General features: G+C 39.3%; 1 protein-coding gene across 2 annotated transcripts; it reads left to right on the top strand.

The window, feature by feature from the left end:
- Positions 1-6,182: 6,182 nt before the first annotated feature.
- On the top strand, positions 6,183-25,879 carry reep2 (receptor accessory protein 2). 2 transcript variants are annotated; one of them, XM_077235820.1, is made up of 8 exons: positions 6,183-6,444; positions 8,806-8,878; positions 11,816-11,892; positions 12,099-12,219; positions 12,363-12,476; positions 14,823-14,970; positions 20,028-20,194; positions 23,443-25,879. In XM_077235820.1, exons 1-8 carry the CDS (start codon positions 6,413-6,415, stop codon positions 23,515-23,517), a joined length of 807 nt encoding a protein of 268 aa, XP_077091935.1. In that variant the 5' UTR covers positions 6,183-6,412; the 3' UTR covers positions 23,518-25,879. The 2 variants fall into 2 exon arrangements, with proteins under 2 accessions (XP_077091935.1, XP_077091934.1); XM_077235819.1 differs by having other exon boundaries at positions 6,199-6,444; positions 23,440-25,879.
- The last annotated feature ends 298 nt before the right edge of the window (positions 25,880-26,177 follow it).

Raw genomic sequence — 26,177 nt, 5'->3', positions numbered from 1 at the left:
TGTTTGATTTGGCTACTGTATAAAGCCAATGTTTAGGGTTCGTTTTGGGTTAATAGTTCTGGCGACAGATATTTGGCTACAATTGTTCTAAAAATACAAAAGTAACGGTGCCATACAGTAACGATCACTATAGATCCGCAGTCTTTACTCAAAATCCCTTTCAGGACTGTGTTATAATTTGTTAGAACGATATGAAATTATAAGCTTATTTTTTGTAATACTATAATAATTAGTACAATTAAATAACAGCGTATCTAAAAAGTAATGAGACAACAACAAAAAACAAACCTTTCTGAAACGTTGTTTAACAGCCGTTCTTGAACAGGTTCTGCTCAATCATCTTCACTAACATTCTCTGTGTCCGATTGGTTTTATTGACGCCATTGTTTATAATACACCAAAGTACAAACTACCGGTAAAGGTAAGGGCGTGACGTTTCCGAAAAACGTGCACTAGGCGCTTAGCGAATCACCAATCTGAGCCCATTGTGTATTTTTGAGGGACTGGCTTCGTAGAACCTGGAAACCATCAGACCGTTTTTACAAGGAGGGACAGAGCAGTGTAGAATAAAGGTAAAATATATGAAAAATAATGCAATTTCTTAAAAACGAAGCATGAACACGTTACAGTGCACCCCACAAACACAATCAAGCCTTCAAAAAAAGTGTGTTTTACCACCCCTTTAAGACATAACCGAGATATTTAACGTGAATACTCTCCAAAATTTGATATTTAAACATAATGTTGTGTGTATTTGTCCATTCAGACATGAAACAGAGTGGGGTCGGGTGTGTGCGCACAGTAAGATGGGACTGTCACGGTGGGTAGTGGAGAATGGAAAAGAGGACTCAAGTGCGGAGTGAAATGAACAGCTTTAATAAAGATAAAACATAAAATAAACAAACCAAGTAAATAAATCCAAGGTCTCAGAACTTAATCCAACACAGACATGGACGAACAGGACAGGCACAGAACTCCACGCGACTAACACACGTAACAATAACAACGAACAAGCACAGGACAGCAAACACAGGTAGACTAAATAGGGAGGCAAACAAGGAGGGTAACGAGGAGGACAGGTGAGACAAATAAACCAATAATCAGATAACAAGGGGGAGGGACCAGACAATGACAAGAGCACAAGGTCCAAAATAACAAAACACCCATGTGGATCACAAGACAGGACTGACATGTGACATTACCCCCTCCCTACGGAGCGGCTACCAGACGCTCCAAAAGACCAGGGCGGGACAGGAAGGAAACACCAGGGCGGGACGGGAGGGACAGACCAGGGCGGGACGGGAGGGACAGAGCAGGGCGGGACAGACCGCTTATTCTTGGGAGGCCAGGGTAAAACATACAGTCCATCAGGTGGCCAGGGAGAAGCAGACAGTTCATCGGGCACCCAGGGCGAAGCACACAGTCCATCGGGCGGCCAGGGCGAAGCTGAAGACCCCTCGGGCGGCCAGGGCGGTGAAGGCCCCTCGGGCGGCCAGGGCGACAACGGCTCAGGAACAGCAACAGACACCGGCTCAGGAACAGCAACAGACACCGGCTCAGGGACAGCAACAGACACCGGCTCAGGAACAGCAACAGACACCGACCCGGCGGCGGCCATCCTGTCTGGGGACACTGGAACAGGCTAAGGAACAGACACTGGCTCCGGCTCAGGGACAGACACTGGCTCCGGCTCAGGGACAGACACTGGCTCCGGCTCAGGAACAGACACTGAACAGCAGACACTGGCTCCGGCTCAGGAACAGCAGACACAGGCATGTCCAGGATCAGAGCCAGACGCTCCAAATAGTCCATCATTGCCTTGGCCGGCCCCACAAATGGGCATCTCTAGATCTGTCACAGACTCGGCAGATGGGACGTGAACAGTCTCTGGCTGGGCAGACGTGACGTGAACAGTCTCTGGCTGGGCAGACGTGACGTGAACAGTCTCTGGCTGGGCAGACGTGACGTGAACAGTCTCTGGCTGGGCAGACGTGACGTGAACAGTCTCTGACTGGGCAGACGTGACGTGAACAGTCTCTGGCTGGGCAGACGTGACGTGAATAGTCTCTGACTGGGCAGACGTGACGTGAACAGTCTCTGACTGGGCAGACGTGATGTGAACAGTCTCTGACTGGGCAGACGGGACGTGAACAGTCTCTGACTGGGCAGACGTGACGTGAACAGTCTCTGACTGGGCAGACGGGACGTGAACAGTCTCTGACTGGGCAGACGTGACGTGAACAGTCTCTGACTGGGCAGACGGAACGTGAACAGTCTCTGACTGGGCAGACGGAACGAGAACAGTCTCTGACTGGGCAGCGATGACATGAACCGACTCTGAATAGACAGGCGCAGGTCTCCTCCTCCTCCTCCGTCCTTTCTTACGGATGTGTGCAGAGTCGAGGCTGGCTAAAACCATCGATGAAGTCCCAACACTGGACGGATCCAGTGACGACGACTTTATTCCAAATGAGACCAGTGGTGAGGACTCTGCTGCCCTCCTCTCCTCATTCCTTTGTGCGCACATGGAAAAATATCTAAAAAAAGAAATCCCATTCTCCCGGACAATTTTTTTTCCCCTTCTGTTTGAACCATTTGAACCCCTGTAACATGTCCCCATACACATGTTGCATAGCTGTCAACATTGAACACTGAAAATATGGGACATTTCCCGGAATCCATCCCCAATATAAGGGATTTTTTTTTACACGATTCTCACTGAAATTACAACAACAAATTTTGCAGTAGGCATAATTTGGACCTACATGGCTGCTTGTCAGGTAGTGGAAGTTGGTCTCCCATTTAATCAAATATCAACTTAATGTCCTCGGTTTTGGTTGGTGGTTAATGCTGTGTTTTTGGCTGTCGGCATCCTCCTGATCCATCATCGCTCATCACACTCATCTACTCTAATGTTACTCTCCTTGAAGTTCAGACTTCCCACTACTTTTTCCCTCTTCCTCCCGCCCACCGCTGCAACTGTCTTCTTCTTTGATAGTAGCCTAAGCTACTGTCTGTCTGTATACTGCCACCTGCTTTACTGGAGGTCTAGCAACCCAAGTGCAAGCCACTTCACAGACACAGATAGTTACGTGTTCTTAACACAATCAGAGCGTAAAAATATGGGATATTTTACGGGAAAATACAAAAAAGGGTAGACAGTGGGAAAAGAGCTAAAATACGTGAGAAACCCGGAAAAAACGGGAGGGTTGACAGGTATGCTACAGTGTCTGGCATTGTTAGATCAATATGGTTGGTTTTATAACACTAGCAATAACCATGTACCAGTGCCATAGAGAGAAAGAGTTGCGACACGCTTTGATGTCGCCGCTATGGCTGTCACGTGGTTCATGTAAGCCCCAATAGTTCCAAAACATACGCTGGCTGTCATGTTCTTCTATGGGACAGACAGCAGCGATTACATTATTGAACGGTAAATATAAAAATAAAACACACACCCAAGTACTTTTTCAGCTGTTACTGCATTATTGCATTTAGTTAATGTCAGTTTTGCATTTGGAGAGGCAGGGTGACAACGAAATACTGTATATTACTTAGATAAGTTTTAGGGTTTTTTTGGAGGCAAAAGCTTAGTGTTCATGTTCGCATGGGTAGTAGCACTGGCTTTAGCGGCCCATCTGATGATGGACGTCTCATGATATTTATTTTAGCACAACTGGGCTGTATTAGGCTATTGCTTATAAATTCCGATTCAGCCATTAGCCTACATTCGTGATCACGCAAAGAGGTCTGCAATGGCGGTCCCTTCAGAATTCCAACCAACATAAAATATAAATAATTACGCTGTGCATGTACAAATTAATGATTTAGGAGGGAATGGACTGCTCCCATAACGTAGAAAGCAACGACTATATTTGCAGCAATGTTCGGTAAATATTAACTTCATAAAATGAAACCGGAGAGATAGTTAATGAGTGAATTAACTATGTTCCTAAATACGTAGCTAAATAACTGTTAACGGGATTCATTTCAGTATGGCTAATGTACCCCTTCATCCTACCCTAATCATAGACTAAACCATTCATCAGAAAACACACACAAATACATGTATACGATGTACTTTGTAAAGGTACACATGCATATATATATATATCAATCACACATTACTAACCCTAACCCAAACACATAATATATTAATTGTATATATATATATATATATATATATATATATATATGAATGCATGTGTATTTATGTAGGCCTATATGTATTACACAAACACACATTTTGACAAATATGCATATATACACACATAACCCTAACCCATTTAAATAAATGAATTGTGTTTGTGTGTGTGTGTATTTATATATATTATATATAAATATATATATATATATATATATATATATATATATATATATATATATATATTTATATATATATATAAATTTATATATTATTTATATATATTATATATATTATATTATATATACATATATATATATATATATATATATATATATTATTAATAATATTATATATTATATACATCAGGTTACCGTAAGTTAGCTAACGTTAGTGTCACGTAAATAGCTGCAATTAACCTATTATCTTCTAATAAACATTAACTTAAACTGGCTACATAAAATATAACTACTGACTAGATTCACGAGAGGTCGGCTAATGTGTTTAAAAGTAAAAAAATAAAGTAATTTCATTACTTTACCAGCGAGCGTACTTCGGAAACACTGAAAATGAATGGGGTTCCATGCTGGAACTATCAGTGTTTTGGAACTATTGGCTGCTCCACGACACGCGTTACTTCCGCATTCTAAAGTTCCTATGGCGGTCTATGGGAGTGTCGCAACTCTTTCTCTCTATGGCACTGCCATGTACTAGTACCTTTCTGAAACTATGGATACCATGTCAAATATTTGTCAGGGCAGCAATGAAACAGATAAATGAATATTTGTTTTTTTAATAAACTGAGCAGGTGTAAAGCATAGACTGTAAAATAATATGGACGTAGTGTCGATTACGTCACCCGTAGGTTTCTGAAGAGCGTTTTTGAAGTCTAAAGTGGGCGGAGTCGGCCGTCCCCATCTTGGAAGCGCGTCACAGTGCGTCAGTCCCAGGTAAACGAAAATGGGCAAAAAGGCGGGACGTGTGTGGAGTTGAGGTGCCTGGATGCTGAAACTACGCCCGCCTAGCTTGACGTGATCGAGTTTGCTGAGGCTAAGGAGCTAATGTGCTACTGGCCTCGCGCTAAAATTACAGCTGACTTGAAGAAGTAGACCTAAAGCCAGTAGTTAAAGTTCATGTTTGCGTGAAATACTATAATAGTTAAAAGACATAACTAACCGTGAGACTATGTGTATTGTGATGCATTATTATTCTCATTCAGTAACTTACAATATTTGCTCTGAGCGTATGTGTGAGTGTGACAGTGATTCATGGCATGCGCATACATGTCAGTCAGTGGGGCATTGCACGTCAAGTTCGTAGAGAGCTTTTTCAGTCGATTTCAATTCTGATAGATATTACCTAAGAAGTTCAAGTAATGCACTAGAAATCCGCGCTCATTTAAGGGACGAAGACAAAGCACTGACACCTGCAGGATTTAATCTGACGGTACTTTTTATTGAACACTAAAAAGTTAAATAAGCATATTATAGTCTATCTGCTCCGAAAGATCAACGGCACCGCAGAACGAGTGTGGCCTCTAACGTTATATCTTAGACGTTTTTAAATCTGAGCTCCAAAAAGCAATGAAGGTATAAGGGCGGCGTGTAATAAATTGTATGAAATAATCCCGAAAAAAGTACAAATACGGCAGAGATGACAAGTTTAGCAGCTGGAATCAGCTAAGGTGACATGATGGCTAACAGAGAGCAGACAAACGGCTAGTGACAGCAGCGGCAATCCACCTGTCACTCAAGTGGCCACGCCCTTGATTATGCAGCATTTTAAGGCTTAATTAATTTAAACGGATGAGTTCTAAAAAAAAATCACCCCCCTCACAGTTGTCATGAAGGGCAAAATTAGCTGTATAGACCAAAACAACTTAAGACACCAGGCTGTAAACATATTTTTTTCTGCGGTAAAGTTGGGCATTTTAACATGGGGGAGATACAGATTTGACTCACTTTTGCTGCCAGCCTCAAGCGGCCAGGCAATGAATTGCATGTTTAATTCACTTCCGTGTTGGTTTCAAGAGAGAGACAGGGAGGTTGCCGCTTGGTGTAAAGATGTCACTGTCCCTTTAAGAGACACGGGCTGACAGACTGAGCGCATATGCAGCGGCTCCCCGTCATCATAACGGCTATACTGATACACAGACACACAACACCCGTTGAGATCCCTCCTGATAATAACAATCACTCGTGTCGTGTGGTCGGAATGGAGATGTTGAATGATCGACTAAAATAAGGAAAAGTCCTCGCAGAGATCAAGATGGTGTCGTGGATCATTTCACGGATGGTGGTGTGAGTGTATATGCGACGCGCGCGTGTGTAACGTTATGTGTTGTGTGTTGCTGCGGATACATGAGACCTTTCAATGGAAATATAAATAATTCTGCTTATTTTTTGCAGGGAGGTGCTTTAATAGTAACAGTTATAGGGATCTAAAGATATTCAGCTACTCGTATAAATTGCATATAGGGTTAAATTAATAAAACAAAGCGATGACTTCATCCAGTCGAGGTTGGTTAACCATTTGTCTTGCTTGTTGTGTGATTTTCACCTGGATCAAAATGCCCTAGGCATGAACTTGGGTCTTAATGTACCAAACACTTCAATAGACAATGTGTAATATAGAAATGTTAAAAAACAAACAAACATATGGGCAGATTTTAGGCGTCCCAGGTGTCATGTACACACTTTACAGCATTACACCCATCACATCATCTCCTTTGTATGCTGATGTCATCATAATTTCAAATGAATATTTTTTTAATCACAAACTGTGATCAAAGACTTCTGAGATGGGGTTTTCATTAAGAAGGCCTACCTGCCCAGCTGATTTGTCCCGGCTGGTAACGTTACATAATCTGTTCCATATGACTCATTTGTGATGTTTGGGTCTCGGTGGGTTCCTCAGTGGGATTTACAGTCAGGTGATTTTGATTCTCATTGGATCATACTCTGATTGCTAACTCCACGATTAATCGATTACATCAAACACTTAGGCCATAGGCTATATCCATGTGCCGAACAAATTGTCCCAAAGACTGCTTGGGCGCAAATGGCAGAGGTTGAATTCATTGTTTGTTGTCTGGATCGAGGCCATTAATAAACAAACATCAGGCATCATTATCGTGGTTTTGCTGAATCTCATGGAATGCTCTTTGCTGTGGCTTTAACTGTGGTGAGCAGATGCATTATGGGAGTCAGGCTAGTTGTAATGGGACAGAGGGCTGCCACGCGCCAGACTGCCTCGTTGTCCTCCTGCTTCATTTTGCATTACACATCGTTCATGGTCTATATGTACACATTTACAGAATATAATGCATCACACGAACAACCATAAGTTAAAGGGATAGTTCACCTACAAATTAACATTTTGTCATTACTAACCCTCAAGTTGTTCCAAACCTGTATGAGTTTTTTTTCTTCTGTAACCAGACATTTTACGGTAGCACTTGACTTCCATGGTGCCGTCAACTCTCTGGTTACCAACATTCTTGAACAAATCTTCTTTTGTGTTAAACAGAAGAAAGAAACTCATAAACGTTTGGAACAACATGAGGTTGAGTAAATGACAATTTTCATTTTTGGGTGAACTGTCCCTTTAAAGCATGTTTTTGAAGTAAGCATGAAACAGAAGTTCCGATAATTTTCTTCTCTATTGGTGATGTATTACTGTGTAAAGCGGTTTCTCGAACAAGATAAAATGTAGGGTGGGACTTGATTTTGTCCATGGGGAACTGATTGGATGGTTGTGTTTCGCTATCGGTCGATCCCGTGTGAGTGACAGGTTGCCCCGACCTCACGTCAGTAAACACATCATCAGAGAAGAGATGTCGCTGCAAAAGTTCATTGAAGTTAACTGGAAGTTATTTTGATTAAAGATTTCAAGGGCATGTAATTAAAAAATATATATAATATGCGCACAGATAAACCATTGATAATAAACACTGCAATATTCCATTAAAAAATAAGAATTGCCAACTTTGATTTCATGGTGACTTTATGCCACAGAACACAGTGATCCGGATGCACTCGTGCCAGCTGCAGTGGGTAGGTGTGGCCTGTCCTGTATCCTGTCATCCTCTTCTGGATCTGCTAGTGCAGAACGTTCAGATTTTGTCGCCTCAGCACAAAATGGCATGTTTGTGTGTGTAGGTGCACGAGGGCACGTGTCTGAGTTCATGCTGCACATGTAGGGCATCTGTGTGGAATCTGGTCCTTTTGTGTGGAGATCCGTCTTCATGCGCTCATAAATGATTTACTTTTAATGGCTCTCAGATTCAGAGTGTTTGCTTCCAATAGCGTCATGAAACATGCTGGTGTGTGTACAGTAGGGTTAGTATTGACTGGGATACGATTTATGAGCTTGCTTTTCACTAAAGTGCAGAGCCTCTGTATAATTTGATCAGTCACTAGTATTGGTTGTTTGATTCAAAAACTTGTTTATTTCTGTTCTGGTTAGATTTGAATGAACTGGAGATAGCCATCCTCTAACACTTAAAATAGGCAGCCTCTTAAGTGTTGTAATTGTGTCCTGTAACTCGAGGTAATGGTGCAAGTGAAATTTTAGCTGCTGAAGTTAGTTGGTGTAATGGTAAGATGAGCTTGCCTGTTTCTGCTGGGAGTGTGTTCAATAAGGGTCTTTTCTCTATGCAGCCTGGCCTTCGGGACTCTCTACCCAGCCTATTCCTCTTATAAGGCTGTGAAGACGAAAAACGTCAAGGAGTATGTGAGTATTTCAGTACTGCTACAATTTATAGATACGATAAATACGATATTTGTCCTTGATTTTTACTCTTTTGTAATGTTATAGTTATATTCAGTTATATTGCTTTTAATTGGACAAGTTTTTATTTTAGGTTGGTCGCTTTTGCAGAAAATAATGAATCTCCTATATATGAAGCTAGTATATTGTATATAATATTTTATATACTATATTTTATAAATATACTATAAAATTATATGTATGTATATATATACTGTATATGTATAAATAAATAGATATGTATATATGTACTTGCCTATATATACTATTTACTTTATTTTATACATAAATATTTGACAAAAATATACTATTATATTTTATATACTATGCTATGTATAGGCCTGCTTTATATTATATATTTTTAAATATATATATATATATAGGTGCTGGTCATATAATTTGAATATCATCAAAAAGTTGATTTATTTCAGTAATTCCATTCAAAATGTGAAATTTGGATATTATATTTATTCAGTACACACAGACTGAACATATTTCATATGTTCATTCCTTTTAATTTTGATGATTATAACTGAAAATTTATGAAAACCCCCAAATCAGTATCTCAGAAAATTAGAATATTGTGAAAAGGTTCAATATTGAAGACACCTGGTGCCACACTCTAATCAGCTAATTAACTCAAAACACCTGCAAAGGCCTTTAAATGGTCTCTCAGTCTAGTTCTGTAGGTTACACAATCATGGGGGAGACTGCTGACTTGACAGCTGTCCAAAAGACGACCATTGACATCTTGCACAAGGAGGGCAAGACACAAAAGGTCATTGCTAAAGAGGCTGGCTGTTCACAGAGCTCTGTGTCCAAGCACATTAATAGAGAGGCGAAGGGAAGGAAAAGATGTGGTAGAAAAAAGTGTACAAGCAATTGGGATAACCGCATCCTGGAGAGGATTGTGAAACAAAACCCATTAAAAAATGTGGGGGAGATTCACAAAGAGTGGACTGCAGCTGGAGTCAGTGCTTCAAGAACCACCACGCACAGACGTATGCAAGACATGGGTTTCAGCTGTCGCATTCCTTGTGTCAAGCCACTCTAGAACAAGACAGCGTCAGAAGCGTCTCGCCGGGACTAAAGACAAAAAGGACTGGACTGCTGCTGAGTGGTCCAAAGCTATGTTCTCTGATGAAAGTAAATTTTGCATTTCCTTTGGAAATCAAGGTCCCAGAGTCTGGAGGAAGAGGCACAGAATCCACGTTGCTTAAAGTCCAGTGTAAAATTTCCAAAGTCAGTGATGGTTTGGGGTGCCATGCCATCTGCTGGTGTTGGTCCACTGTGTTTTCTGAGGTCCAAGGTCAACGCAGCCATCTAACAGGAAGTTTTAGAGCACTTCATGCTTCCTGCTGCTAACCAACTTTATGGAGATGCAGATTTCATTTTCCAACAGGACAAAGCTTCCAGTACCTGGTCTAAGGACCATGGTATCCCTGTTCTTAATTGGCCAGCAAACTCGCCTGACCTTAACCCTATAGAAAATCTATGGGGTATTGTGAAGAGGAAGATGCGATACGCCAGACCCAACAATGCAGAAGAGCTGAAGGCCACTATCAGAGCAACCTGGGCTCTCATAACACCTGAGCAGTGCCACAGACTGATCGACTCCATGCCACACCGCATTGCTGCAGTAATTCAGGCAAAAGGAGCCCCAACTAAGTATTGAGTGCTGTACACGCTCATACTTTTCATGTTCATACTTTTCAGTTGGCCAACATTTCTAAAAATCCTTTTTTTTGTATTTGTCTTAAGTAATATTCTAATTTTCGGAGATACTGTATTTGGGATTTTCATTAGTTGTCAATTTTAATCATCACAATTAAATTAAATAAACATTTGAAATATATCAGTCTGTGTATAATGAATGAATATAATATCCAAATTTCACTTTTTGAATGGAATTACTGAAATAAATCAACTTTTTGATGATATTTTAATTATATGACCAGCACCTGTATGTGTATATATATATATATATATATATATATATATATATGTATATATATATATTTTTAACTTTACTATATCATATACATTTGGAAAAAAAAAAATATATATATATATGTTTTATATACTATGGCTATATCTTATATTTTATCTATATATAAATATTTTGATAGCTAGTTTGGCAACAAATGTTGGTTGTTAGTTATTTATACTATATGTTTGGTACCGAGGTTGAAAGGTTGAGCCTGATGGATTCACTGACTAAACCATTCAATTTGTGTAAGTGGAATATTTATTTTTCTTTATGCTATGCAGAAAGAAAAGGATCATATTTACATTTATTAAACTAAGTGCATTACTAAATTATTAAAAAAGGCACTATTCATGTAAAATGCCAAAATAAGATAACTTTAGATAATGACCTTTTGTTATTCCCTGCGATTTGAGGATTACATTTTTTTTGTGTGAAATATATACATGCATCCTACTATTTTTGGAAACGATTTATCTTGGAGTCTCAGGCTACTAGTTGCTATGGAAACCACTAGGGCAGCAGTTTGCTCCCACGGACACCATTTTTAGTCTCATCTGTATTACAAACAGGACCGCTTTCCATTCATTTAGACATGTTTAGTAAAAGGTTTGGACATTTCGTAACCTTTTATTCTGTTTTCTTGTGGACCTGGATTTATAAATGCACAAGATTTTTTCTAGACAAACATAGTGATGTGTCATTTGATAATTGCTTAATTGGGTGTTAATCTTCTGAACAGTACAGATAGAAATACATCCATTGGCAATGGCGACTGTTTTTTTTTTGATAAGCAAGCATTCATGCATAATGCACAACAAGGCTGTATTCAGCAAGAGCATGTGACCTGATGTGTGCTGATGTCATGTGCACACGTGCTAGATTATAACATCTGTGTGTTTTTCTTTCCTCAGGTGAAATGGATGATGTACTGGATAGTGTTTGCGATATTTACGACAGCAGAGACGATCACAGATATGCTTCTCTCTTGGTCAGTCAACTGACTTTTTTTAGGTGTATTTATCCTGCTATATAATTTTTTTTTTTTTTTTTTTACATTTTATAAGTTACAAAATTTGTTTTATAGTGATATAATATTATGGTCATCTTTATCCCTATCCTTATTATTAATGATTATTCATTTATATTTACTTTTGTTGCATTAATCGTTAATATGTTGACCTCCCATTTTGCCAGGTTTCCATTTTATTTTGAGCTTAAGATTGCCTTTGTTGTCTGGCTGTTGTCCCCGTACACCAAGGGCTCCAGCGTGCTGTACCGCAAGTTTGTGCACCCCACGCTCTCCAATAAAGAAAAGGTACAAATTAACTTGCTTAATGAATATAATCAAACTATTTTTAGAGGTAGTTCCTTTCAAACAGGTTTCCTGAGCACTCCAGAATCAGGGACTTGAGGCAGAGTAATGGATTTGTGTTTCCATGACGTATGTGTGTGTTACAGGAAATTGATGAGTACATAACCCAGGCTAAAGACCGCAGTTATGAGACCATGATGCGGTTTGGGAAGAGAGGACTCAACATTGCAGCTACTGCAGCCATCACAGCTGCCTCAAAGGTGAAATTAAAGTATTTTTTTCTTTAAAGGGACATTGTGTAGGAATTTCTCCCATCTAGCGGTGAAATTATATTAAGCATTCAAACTAATTGTGCTCTCCAGCGCCTTGCTTTTTCAAATGCGTGTTGCATCTACGGTAGCTGTTATGTACCAAAAAGCTATGACAGGATGTCTTCTAATAGCACTTCGTCGAGTTTTCCTTTGGGTGAACAGGTTTGTTATTTCAAACAAACTGCAACTTGACACAACGAACAAATGAATGTTACAGTATGAATTACTGACTGACTTGCCGGGGCAGTGACAAGCCTCTCACTGCTCTGCTCCTCCGTTTCTGATGCTTTCAGTTACGTCACGTAACTCAAGCTGGCTCTGAACGAAAACGCGTTGTGGAAACGGGTTGGCCTAGTACTTTTTGACCCTATCTGCTATTATAGTTTTTCAAGATGGCGGAACGACATGGAAGCCTCCGTGGACCTACCCGTCACATGTATAAAAAGATAATAAATTCTTTGTTTACGAGGATAAGTCAGATAATTGGCAGAGGTATTTGTACACCATTGAGGACATAATATGAATAAAAATATTGATTTTAGATAATAAAATACCTAAAAAACTACACATTGTCCCTTAAAAAGAGACCACAAACTTTTGATCAGTAGCATATAATAATATTTATTTCTGAAATAAGAATATAATATACTTTTTTTGTGGTGGAGCAAATGAAAATATAGGCAAGTAAAATCCTCACATATAAATATTCATCAACTCACACATCAGTTGTGGTAAACGGAAGGTCAAGCGTGTTCGCTTGACGTGTGAGAACCAATCAGATTCATGGTTCTATGGAGGGACAGAAAGCTCTCAGATTTCATTAAAAAGATCTTCATTTGTGTTCCAAAGATGAATGAAAGTCTTTTGTGTTTGGAACAACATGACAGTGAATGATGACAGATTTTTCATCTTTGGGTGAAAGAAATGTATCTGTATATTTTCAAGTTCAAGTTTATTGTCAATTCTACTATGGACCGGACATACAGAGGATTGAAATTCTGTTTCCCTCAGACCCATGGTGTAAAACCCCAACATAACACAGACTAGTATTAAAACTATAAATAAATCACAATACAAACATTTAAAAAAAACATCAGGCATATAAGAATTTAAATATATATATATTATAAAGTGCATACAGTATGCAAAAAGAGATGGCAGCTATTGTAAAAGTGCATTGTATGTGTGTGTGTCCATTTGCTATTGGGACAATGAGTCACAGTTAGGGCTAGGGCACACGGGAAGGGCTGAGAGCTAAGAGGGAAGAAAGTTCAACTTCTTGACAGCCTGGTGGATGAAGCTGTTGTTCAGTCTGGTAGTTCGAGCCTGCAGGCCCCGAAACCTCCTCCCAGATGGCAGAAGACTAAAGAAGGCGTGTGAGGGGTGGGTGGGATCGCCCACTATGCTGAGTGCTTTTCGGGTTAATCGGGTATTGTAAATGTCATTGAGGGAAAATAGTGTGGCACCGACGATCTTTCCTGCTGCATTCACTGTGCTGCAGCACTTTCTGGTATTGAGTGGTACAGTTACCAAACCACACAGTGATGCAGCTGGTCAGGATGCTTTCAATGGTGCCACGATAGAATGAGCACATGATGGGTGCTGGGGCTCTAACTCTCCTTAGTTTGCGGAGGAAATAAAGAAAGTTGGGCTTTCTTAACCAGTGATGGAGTGTTGGTAGACCAGGAGAGGTCCTCTGTTATGTGCACACCCAGGAACTCTCCACAGCAGCACTGTTGATGGTCAGAGAAGGGTGCTGGGTGTGAGCTCTCCGAAAGTCCACAACAATCTCCTTTGTTTTCTCTACGTTTAGAGAGAGATTGTTGTCGCTGCACCACCTGGCCAGTTGGCACACTTCATTTCTGTAGTTGGTCTCATCATTGCTGTTGATGAGACCCACCACAGTTGTGTCGTCCGCAAACTTTATGAAGTGATTTGTGCTGTTCTTTGGTGAACATTCATGAAAAGCAGGGGGCTGAGAACACATCCTTGGGGAGCCCCTGTGTTCGATGTGATGGTGCTGGATGTGTTGTTAGTAAGAAAGTCCAGCAACCAGTTGTACAAAGAGTTGTTTAGGCCACGCAGGTCCAGTTTCTGTATTAACTGCTGTGGAATGATGGTATTAAACTACACTACTACTTTGTGTAGTGTAGTGTCAAGTTCTCTGTTCAATACGCTTTTGTCTTTTATTCAAACTGTGTTCAGCAACGAACAATTACGCACAGTAATATTGTTATGCATCTTGAATAAGAATATGCAATTGTAATGTTTGTCTTTTGTGTTCTTGAACTGCAGGGTCAGGGTGTGTTATCAGAGAAGCTGCGCAGTTTCAGCATGCAGGATCTGACTCTGATTCAGAACGAAGACGAGCTGCAGCTGGACAGCACAGACGACACCCACACCGCGGCCACGCTACCTCGTGCTAAAACTGTCACACGCTCAGGTAACACACAAAACAACAGTCCTAAATAGGGATGCTAACCATTAACCAACTATCGATTAAAGCCAGGTAGGGTAGGCACATTTTTTTCTTTTCATTAAAATTTTTCTTATACTGGTTGAAACTCTCTTCACATCCTGATAGCAATCAATAATAGAAATGGTCTAAATATTAAAACATGTACTTATATCTTCTGTGGAAGTCTCAGGACCAAAACATGCCTGTCAACATGCATTTCAAAACCTGGGCGGACCTGCTCGCGCAGACATCACACATCATCAGCGTGTTTGAGATGATACAGTTGTAGACAGTCAGTCACCAAGCACCACAAACAAACAGCAGCCACCTTTTACAGTTCCTCCTGAACCAAAACAACGAGCTTATGCTGCGTTCATACCGTGTCTTAACTAGGGCTGGGAATCTCTATGCACCTCACGATTCGATTCGATTACGATTCAGAGGGCTGCGATGCTAAAACGATTATCGATGCATGTTTTTTTGTGTGACTACTTGGTACTTTTAAAGCAAAGTATTAATAACGACCCATAAAGAATTTACTTCCAATACTTATATTAATTGTATTAATAAAAACAAATGGAAGTGATTTGGCAAGTCAAATGCAGGTTACATTTGCCAACATATGTCCCAACATTGCAAAGAACCAACAGGAAAATAAATGTGTGCCTGTACTAGCAGCATACTTGTAGTAAATTAATACAAACTTCAGCATATTCTGAATCTCTAACATTTATTAATATACAGTACTTCTAACCAACATCCTCCTGTTATGTGCAATGAGCAAAATAATATAATCCTTTTGACAAAAAAACAAAAACATTTTGCTGTAGCAAAATCACAAACAGCTTTTGTTCAAAAATACAGAATTATGTAGCTACAGCTCTAATACAAAAATGATGCTTGCGGACTTACGCATATTCTGAAAAATTTGTAACATAAAAGGTCGCATTTATACACAACTAAATAATAAAGAGTTATGACTTTAAATTTTTGCTGTATACCACAATCAAAACAGCTTATACAAAAAAAGTAAATGAACATCATTCTGCAGAGCACAGTCAAAATGTAACTTTTTGTGACTGACATTGCACTGATACACACTGTGACTGGAGGGCAGTACAGTAAACCTACGTATAACAGATCTGTTTACAGCATATTGATGTGAAAACTAAACAATACAGAAAGCAGCTCTCATAAAAAAAATACAAAATAGGTCACAATGAATTTGCCAATTTTCCATACGTTAGTTCCGCCTTTTGCGTTCCGTCAATATTATGTTATTAGAGAAAAAAAAAACATTTAGAAAATCGATTTTTGACTGTAATTATGAGATCGCAACCAGTGATGTTCTATCCGGAGCTGTTCACAACCTCAGACTCTGATTTATGCGTTTCTATGTCAGCACTATCAACGCCGAAATGAAACTGCAGCACTCAGGTGGTTCAAGTAAGACCTTTGTGAGTTGTTTACATTCATTATTATTGTAATTTTATGTGTTTTGAGACAGGAAGTAATTTAACCCTGTCTCTCATGACGCTTTGCAGAATCTGCCGTGCGCGTTCATGCGTTTTGAAGGAGGCGGGGCTTTGGAGACGCTCTAAAGAGAGAGTGGGATCTTATGCTTTTAAAGCTAGCTTGCTATTGCTAGCCTCTCTGAAATTTCATACCCTTCCTTTAATTATCGATAATAATTTATTCAATAAAACTTATCGATGGTTAATCAAGTTCATTGTTAGATTGCGTAGTTTTGAGGTGCGTGCGGCTCATGCGCTGTACGTGCAGCAGACACATGAGGAAAAATTAAGCAGGCGAGCCGTAGTTACGCATTCTAAATGTATTAATATCTTCAAGCCATGCAATAGAATTAGGTAGGTTAGCCGTTTATTCCTAAACATGATTAATTAAGGGTCCAAAAAAACCTCTTTTATTTTACTGAACATAAGAACTACTTGTGTAAATGCCACAATAAAAGTACATAAAATAAACAATAAGTAAAAAGATCCTGTTTGACGAGTGATGATCTCCCAGCTTTGTGTCTGCTGTGCGCTCTTATTCTGTGGCACATGGTAAATGCAGACCTGTCAATCTGGGGTGCGTTTCCCAAAGCCAACTATGGTCACAAGTTCTGTTGTTACTAATAGAGTTCAATGGATCAATCGAAATTGTGATCATAGGCGGCCAACGATGCTTTTGGGAAACTCTCCCCTGAGCGATCAATCCAAGCGCGATCCTGATGTAAAACATCGTCCCTACTAGGGCTGCAGCTATCGATTAATCTAGCACTTAATCGATCAATTAATCGAGTAATCGGATATTTTTTTGTGTGTTTTATTAACAGAATAGTTATATTAAACTTGTGTCTATTTCAGTTAAAGCTGTTATAAGTTATATACTATAAGTTATATAGTATGCAAGTTATAAAGCTATCTCATATGTGAATTTTTCTTTAAGATGTTATAATATAACCACTCTAAGCATCTAAGCATATTTGTGTATTCTGGTAGTTTAACGCTGAAGAAGAGCTGTAACGTGACTTGTTGTTGAACACGCAGTAAAAGCTGACGCACTTTTTGTTCCGTGCGTTTTAACTGAACAATGAGTACTCCGAATCTTTAATACAATATTTGTTCCTCCATCACGTCCTGGTGTGTACAGTGAATGCATGCTGAAATTATTGTGGTGTGGCTACATAAAAGTTTAAGCATATGTGATGCATTGCTGCAATTGGTCTGACTGGCGTGTGTGTGTGTGTGTGTGTGTGTGTGTGTGTGAAGGGGTTCTTTTTTTAGGCTATACTCTTGCAATTGAACGTGATAGTTACGTTTACTACTTAAAAATGTCATCAAAGCTAAAATCATATCTAGTCAAACCGCATCACAACATCGCTACAAATACAGTATGGGATTAAAATCAGCGAACATCAATACGCTTAGACTACGTTACCTTGTTTCAGCGAGTTAAGTGTATTAATTGTGTAATGATCCCACACTTCAGACAATTTCTGCCGCTTATTTACATATTTATTCTCCGCCATCGCGCCAACTATTTCTTCCTGAACAGGTCCGTGTGAATAAACGGTCCGTGTGATACAATAGAATCCCTGCGCCGTGCGTATAGTGCGCGTCATAGGAATTTAACGAATTTTTGTAATCGAGTAACTCGAGGAATCGTTTCAGCCCTAGTCCCTACCCACTATCCCCACCCACCACGTCCGAGATCCAGATCCGGAAAGTTTGGCAAGCTGTTTTGAACTCCCAAAACTAACTCCAAATGAACTTTGTTTCGGCCTAATGTTGTCTGAAATGATGTCACACCAGTTCGTTCTTTAATTTGGCTTTAAGTGTATCTAGGACATAACTTTATGGATCTAAAACATAATAGGCCACGTTCACAAAGTCAGTGTTTGGTTGCAAAACTGTAACAGGTGTGACTGTACAGGAGCAGACAGGTGCGGATTGAAAAACGTTGGTATGTAACCACAATAAATCCTCTTCTTTAATGTCTGTACATGACAAATAACTGTAGTAAATATCCCTTTGTTACACTCTATTTCAATATAACTCCTAGTTATAATTTCCTGTTCAAACACACACAGGCAGGTCAGTGAGGTGTGTATGTGTGTGTTTGCTGACTCACCGAAAACCGCTTTGCTGGCAGCCATTGTCTCAGCCTGTTTATAATGCTGATGCTGATGTGACCAGCATGTGATTCAGATGCCTGCTGGATGAGAGAGACGAGGGTTCAATGTGCTGGAGTTTGTTCATGCTCAGCTTGGATGAGTTTCAGCACTCATTCAAGCAGATCGAGACTGTGAAGTTTAGTCTCTACACACACTATGACGTCATTGAACTGGCAAGTTGCTGAAGGTCATGACCCCCATATGAGGCTTTACAGCAAACACGAACAAAGCCTGTGGTAGAGTTATCCAGAGTTTCACAGAGGTGATGATTTCAATAATGAGATTCTATTAGCACACAGAGCCCCTTCTTTGAATTACAGAGCGTCAAACATACATTGTGAATAGACAAGTAAAAGGCTCTTCTTTGTTTCAGGCTTTGAATGAGGTCTGGCAAGCTTTAAATGCCAAAGAGAGTCCGTCCACATCACAATGCCTGAGAGCCAATGTTCATACCACAAGACACATTTTATGCTCTTTTTTTGGTTTGGTTGATTCATTTTATTCGATTCATGTGACCTCTTAAATGTGGCTCATTTTAGTTACTTGTTTGTAACAGATACCTAACAGGCAACCGTTCTATACTTACCTTTTTATCGTATCATAACATAGTCAACACATTTCATTACATCACTTAATTAATATTTTGTTTGAAACTTTTTTTAACTTCCATTTTTTAAATATACATACCAAAAAACACATTTCTAGTGTGTTTTCACATATGAAAGTGGCCCCAATCTGAACTGAAAATGTCAGATTCACCATTTGAGCAACATTCAACTGTGTTGTGTGTTTTTTAAACTGGGGTCCGGGGACCCTCAGGGGGGTGTTAGGGGTTCTGTGAAAAGTTCAGAGAAAATTGAAGTTTGCAAATAAATGAATAAAACCAAATTATTATGATATTTATTTGCAAATAAAATAATATAAAAATGTCATTACATTTACACAATACATTTACTGTTTCTAAAAACTGGTCTGTAATCATGAGATTAATGACAGTTACTTTGCTATATTTTATGAACATACATATTTCCAGATAATGTACACATTCCTAAAAATTTTTACTAAACAAATTGGTCTTTAAACATGATTATGTAAATGAATTAGGAAAAGGGTCTCTTACAAAGAGAACCTCATATTAAGGGATCCTTGCCATCAAAAAGTTAAAAAACCCTGGCCCGAGAGACCTACTCAAAATCTAGTTCTTCAAATAATTTGCCTCGGACTAATAAAAAGCAAATTGCAAGATGTGACATTCATGGCAGCTGCTCATCCAGAAGGAAAAAAAAATCTACAAAACAGTATAGCACATGCTGCAGAGTATGAATTCTGTCTAAACTGTATCCATCATTCTGTTTTTCCTCAGTTCGTGCCACACCCATGCCGGCTGACACTGAATCACAGCACAGCTCTCGCTCGGATGAGCAGTCGGATTGCAGGACTGAGCATTCAGATGAAGATGCAGCCGATAAGGCCCCCAAACGCACTGCAAGCGTCAGAGCAGCCAAGAAACCAGCCGCTGCCAAGACAGAGGTTTGTGCTCTACCACCCTCTTTTTTTCTTGGTTCTTTTACTCATAGACTGCGCCTAAAATTAACTTTTTGCCACTCCTGCCAATGTCGCATGACTAAAAATTTACCAGCCATAAATATTTTTTACCGCCATGTTTTTTTTTTTGCACGAGTAATAAATTGAGTTCCCTTTTCGCATCTTCTTGCACTTGAATGTGTAAATTGGCAAGGCTTAAACTTTGGGGACGATGCAGCATTGGCCCGTCAACGGTCCCGAGTGTCGTTCATGTTCTCACAACACTGTATTGTTAGAATTAAAAAATGTTACCAACTGGGATTGACACCTTTCATATACTCGCCAACGCTGTTTTTTACTGGCATTTGGCGCTTGGTAAGTGTTCATTTTAAGCCCTGCTCATAAACACATCCTGATTCTAATTAGAAAATGGATGCAGATGTCTTAACAGTGTCCTGTACTTCTTTTTTCACAAACTGTATTATTTACAGCACATGGTTTTGTTGTGAGTGTTGGGGCTATTTCAGCATTTGTCGATTGTGTCTGGAATATTCAGTATTCAGGAAAGCTTCTTAAAGGGGTTCACCTAAAAATAATAAAAATTGCCATTGTTCTTCTTCCATGGACACAAGTTAAGTTTAGTAGTTGTTCATACTGTTCTTCTTTAAAACTCTATGAAAACTCAATTGAAGTGGCTCATACATCTTGTGCACTACATTCAAGTCTTCAATTCTGAAGAAATACCCACAATTCAGAGCTTACTTCAGTAGTAGGTTGAAATATGTGTTTTCCACTTACACTTCTCTGAAATACAGTGCATTCAGAAAGCAATCAGACCAGTTCATTTAAATAGTCACATTTTATGTCGCAACCTTGTGCTAAAATGCTCCAATTGTTTTTTGTTGTTGGTTTTTTTCACATTAAGCAAGACTCCTCATGCCATAATGACAAAGCAAAATCATATTTGTGATGAGCTTATCTCAGGTGCATCCCATTTCCATGGATCTTTGAGATATTTCTACCCTTTGATTGAAGTAAATCTGTGGCAAATTCAATGAAATGGAAATAATTTGGAAAGGCACAAACATGACTAGACACAGCTCAGCGTCAGGGTTGTGTCGAGGCACAGATCTGGGGAAGGCTAGACAAAAAGTCTGCTGCATTGAAGGGCTCACAAGAGCACAGTGGCCTACAATTCCTTAAATGGAAGAGGTTTGGAATAATCAAGAGTCTTTCTACAGCTGGTTGCCCGGACATACTGAGCAATTGAGGGGGAGAAGGGCCTTGGTAAGAGAGGTGATCAACTTGATGGTCGATCTGGTTGGTCGATCTGGATGGTCGATCTCAGATGGAAGTCTCTCCTCATTGAAGACATGTGGAAGCAGTCTTCAAAAAAAAAGCACCTAAAGGACTGAGAGAAACAAGATAATCTTGTCTGATGAACTTCAATTCCAAACGTCATGTCTGGAGGAAATGGCACAATACCATCATCCATCAACGGGGAAGCATGCATGGTGCATGGTGGTGGTAGCAGCATCATGCATTGGGGTGGGATTTTTCTGTTTTTGCAGCAGAGTCTTGGGAACTGGCAACACAATACAGAGATATCCTTAATGAAAACCTGGTCTAGAGCACTCAGGACCTCGGTCTCTCAGAGGTCTCCCAGACCCCGGACTTTAACCCAATCAAACATCTCTGGAGAGACTTGGAAATGGCTGTCCATCAACCTTACCCATCTAATCTGACAGAGCTTGAGATGATTTGCAGAAAAGACCAGAGAATTTACCAAATCCAGATGTGCATAGCTTACTTGCATCATACCCAAAAAGGCTGTAATCGCGACCAAAGGTGCTTCAACTAAGTGCTGAGTTAAATTTCCCTACTGTCGCCTACAATAGGTTTACATGCTAGGTGAAAATACAATTTAATTTTCTCATGATATGCATTGCAGCTGCACGGTGTCACATGAAACGGTTCGATAAAAGATTTAGTCTCTCTAAACTCCTTTTCGAGAGCCTACCCCGCTCTGGTCAGATGTGCTAGTCTGTTGTGATTGATCGACCACTTACAGTGCGTGTCGAAAACGAAGCGGCCATTACCATATCTGTATTTCAGCTCCGGATCTTCCTCAGCACTTGATACACAGTGATACGAACAGTAACGATGGCGTCGGTTTTACCATATCAGTTCCAGCGAGAGTCCTCATCCTTTAGAAGTACATGCAAAGTGGATTTGCTTTCACAGAGCAGAAAATGTGTCACACAAACAAAAAACAAACATTTTTGACAAACATCAAACTCTTCCAGGCCTCAGCCACTACAGTATTTGAGGGTCAAAGGACATTGTTCACGGGCAGCCAATGAAGACCACAGGCTGGCATTATGCAAACTAACCTACATAGTTTTCAGCAGTAAGACAGACTGGAATTACTGACAACTTTTTTCAGGGAGTTCAACATTGGTGCTTTCTTTTGGGAGACAATAACTCTTTTGATCTTTGAAACTTTGCAGACCTTTTACATTCACAAACAACGTTATTACACACTACATGAAAGGTAATATCTGAAAAAGCATAATAGGGGCACTTTAAGGCTCTGAATACATATGCAAATGTGATATTTCAGTTTTTTTCTTTTTAATACATTTGCAAATCCATTTTTTTCTTTAACATTTTGTCATTATGGGTCAAAAATAACTTAAAGGTGTGGTCACATTTAGCATTTTTGAGCTTTTATGCATACATTTTCCCAGGTGAAATCCAGTCATTTCAGTAGAAATCCACATGATCTGGAATATTGCGTGTGGGCAAAAGATTTTGCAACAGGTTCAAGTTAGTTATTTTGATTCACTGCCTTGATTAACAGAAAACTGCTTGGTTTAAAAGTGACTTCTGTGTGAGCAGTGCTTCATACATCGCTACACTTTTGACGAGACCTTTTTGCCTGCAAAATTCTGCCAACATTTTGATAATGTGATCGCACCTTAAGGCTGCATCAAAGCAAGATAAAGGGGCCTGAATACTCCGAATGCACTGTAGTCTGTCACATTTGCCTGCTCAAATGCAAACCAGAATAAGATATTTCTGTTTATTTTCTGTATACACATTTTCCATGCCTTTTGTGTGTTTGAGCTGTCATTAGCACATGCCTTCACTAAATTGTTTATCCAGTTTGTCTTGTTATAAATGTAAAATTTTATTAATGCATTTTTTTTCTTTTTTCTTTTACCACCATTTCTTGCTGTCATCCCCAGCAGACCACCAAGACATTGAAGAAACCGCCAAAGAAGAAAGCCACAACCACGACCAACAACATTGCCGAATCACCATGAGTCCCACTGCGTTCATCCATCCCGAGGAAATACACAAACATCACATGCTTCCTCATACTAACAACCAAATATTAGTGCTCTTTGCTATAGATACGTACTGATACACACATACACATCGCCTGGGGCTGTTTTTGTCTGATAGGTTTATTGCGGTGGATATATTTAGACAGCAGGCTTCATGCTTTTTTTTCCCCACGTTATCACTCCTGTGCTTGTGTTAAGTAAGGATAGGTCTTGTCTTATTTTCTGTAGGCCTTAATACAGGAGAGCATCTTTGTAAAGCATGAAACCAGAAAGCAGTGCCTGCACATGATGGCACATCAACACTTCTGTCCCTTATAACCACAGATTCCATGTCAGAACTCTGTGTTTTCCATAATGGAGGCCGTTTCCCCTTCTTTCTTTTTTTTAGCATGTAGGCCACACGCTATGGGACGGACAAGAATTGGGTACAGAAAAATTGGGCTATTAAATGAATAGAAACTGACTTGATTTACACGAGTACAGCGTCCGTGGAGAGATCTGGAGGCGCCCAGAGCAGTTCTGTTCTTATTCCGGGTCACAGTATATCCAAAGTCTTGAGATTTGTTGTGAATATTCATGATCAAAGAGGTCAGATGTCTCCTGGAAGCTGCAGCCTCAAACGCTCCTGCCATTAATACCGCTTTTGTCAGCTTGAGCTGGAGGCGTTCATCTTGCATAAGCAGTCCCTTGTGCTAATTTTACATTCGTGTAGCGTGATGTTACACATTTTGAAAGTATTATAAGACATTTGTGTTTACTGGTAGATCAGATAGCAGGTGTCATCTTGTGTTTTGGTAGGGTGCAAGATGAAACAATCACATGTTGGCCACAGAAAAGGGCAAGATCCCTCAGTCTTGAGTAATCTGCGTTTCAATGCTGGAATTTTTGTTGTGGCTTGCTTCAGAAACTCAAATACTCCATATCAGTTTGTAATTATAATGAGCAGATTCGTGTGGCGCAGCACAAAGCATGGCATCACCCGAGAGTTAGCAGGTGGTTAAGTGTGGTGAAATGACCAACCGTCGTTGTTGAAAATAATGGGTGCTTTTATAAAAAAATGCTCCAATTTTTTTTTTAAAGACATCTATAGATTTTTTTGTTTTGTGTAGTGAACAAAGTTAATTTGAAATTGCATGTAACCCAAAATCCAAATGTGGGCAGTTGTGTTTCCCAGCACAGCTGTTCAGTTCAGAAGGATTTGGTGTGTGGTACTGATCTTGAGTTCAGCGGCAGTTTGAAATACGGTTTTGCAAAGATATTACAACTTACAGTCCTACTGAGAGCTGGTAGGGGGCGCTGCTGTACAGGAAAAGAGCACGGTGCCCTGCCTGTCGGATTAAATGATTATACATGGATGGGGAATGCTTTTGAATCAGTCTATTTAAATCAGTCGGTTATTTAGCTGAAATTTACCTGAAGATGTTTATTTGTATAATACTATTGACTGTACAAAATTTCTGCCTTACTCTGATAGGCTTTTTAAGTTATTTTTCTTTCTTTCTTTGTTTACATTTAATTTGTCATTTTTTGCAGTGTAGGATGTACAGAAACATGTTAATTTTTTGTCAAGTGCTATTTGTTTAGTGTATATTCGTGTGGTGTTTTAATTTAAAGCGTTTTGTCTTCTCTCTGCCTTATTTTGTAGAGAGATTAAGAAATGAAGGGCAGTTGCGTTTGAGAAGAACTGATGATTTTTTTTTTTACAGTTTCTTTTAACAGTGCAAAACATACTTCAGTCTCACATTAGACACTCAAACATGTAGTTAATAGCAGATAGATGTTTCTGGTTTAGAAATAACATGCGGTAATACAGATCTGTTGTCATGACACACTGCTCTATTATGATTTTTAATTCATTGTTGCTGATTGGCAACTTGACATTCTCTGTCTCAGTCTCTTGAGTAATTCAGTTTTTTTTAAAGAAACTTTGAGTTTTTCTTTTTCTTTTAATTAAACCCAACCCACACAAAAATGACAAGTCAGTCTCACTTTTTCCTTTGTTCATGTTTTTCGCTTCTTTTCCCCCTTTGTTCAGTATGTCTTATCTGCATAATCGAAAATGGCTCACTTGTTTTTAATTCACCGATGCCTGCATTGAGTGAGATGTGACAAATTAAACATATTCAGTTTTTCTTTTATATTTTCTGTGATGTGTTGGAAATTGGTTTTATTGCATACAGATTTGAACTGTGAGAGAATAGTCAACATTAATATACTGTTTGTGCCAATTCTCAATGCTCTTAATATATTAAAAGAATGAAAATGAAAGAGATTGCTGCTAAGTGTGTACTAACTGACCTTGAATTATCATTCAATAAAAATTCAATTACATCCCTAATGGATTATTCATTTAACTCATTTAGTATGTAGTTTTTCCATCTTTTTAAAAAAAAACTTTGTTCATCATACAGTACAGGTCCTTCTCAAAAAATTAGCATATCGTGATAAAGTTCATTATTTTCCATAATGTAATGATAAAAATTAAACTTTCATATATTTTAGATTCATTGCACACCAACTGAAATATTTCAGGTCTTTTATTGTTTTAATACTGAGGATTTTGGCATACAGCTCATGAAAACCCAAAATTCCTATCTCAAAAAATTAGCATATCATGAAAAGGTTCTCTAAACGAG

This window comes from Siphateles boraxobius, unplaced genomic scaffold (assembly GCF_051911475.1).
Source record: "Siphateles boraxobius isolate OS27281-9 unplaced genomic scaffold, OSU_SipBor_1 2, whole genome shotgun sequence".
NCBI classification, from domain to species: domain Eukaryota; kingdom Metazoa; phylum Chordata; class Actinopteri; order Cypriniformes; family Leuciscidae; genus Siphateles; species Siphateles boraxobius.
The sequence above is the reverse complement of the archived record's forward strand: the minus strand, read 5'-3'. Positions and strand labels throughout refer to the sequence as shown.

Bases quoted from the DNA above. Each gene is read 5' to 3' on its own strand.
- reep2 (XM_077235819.1), top strand. From the start codon at position 6,413: ATGGTGTCGTGGATCATTTCACGGATGGTGGT. The intron at 12,477-14,822 runs GTGAAATTAAAG...CTTGAACTGCAG, and splicing joins CCATCACAGCTGCCTCAAAG to GGTCAGGGTGTGTTATCAGA. The intron at 14,971-20,027 runs GTAACACACAAA...GTTTTTCCTCAG, and splicing joins TAAAACTGTCACACGCTCAG to TTCGTGCCACACCCATGCCG.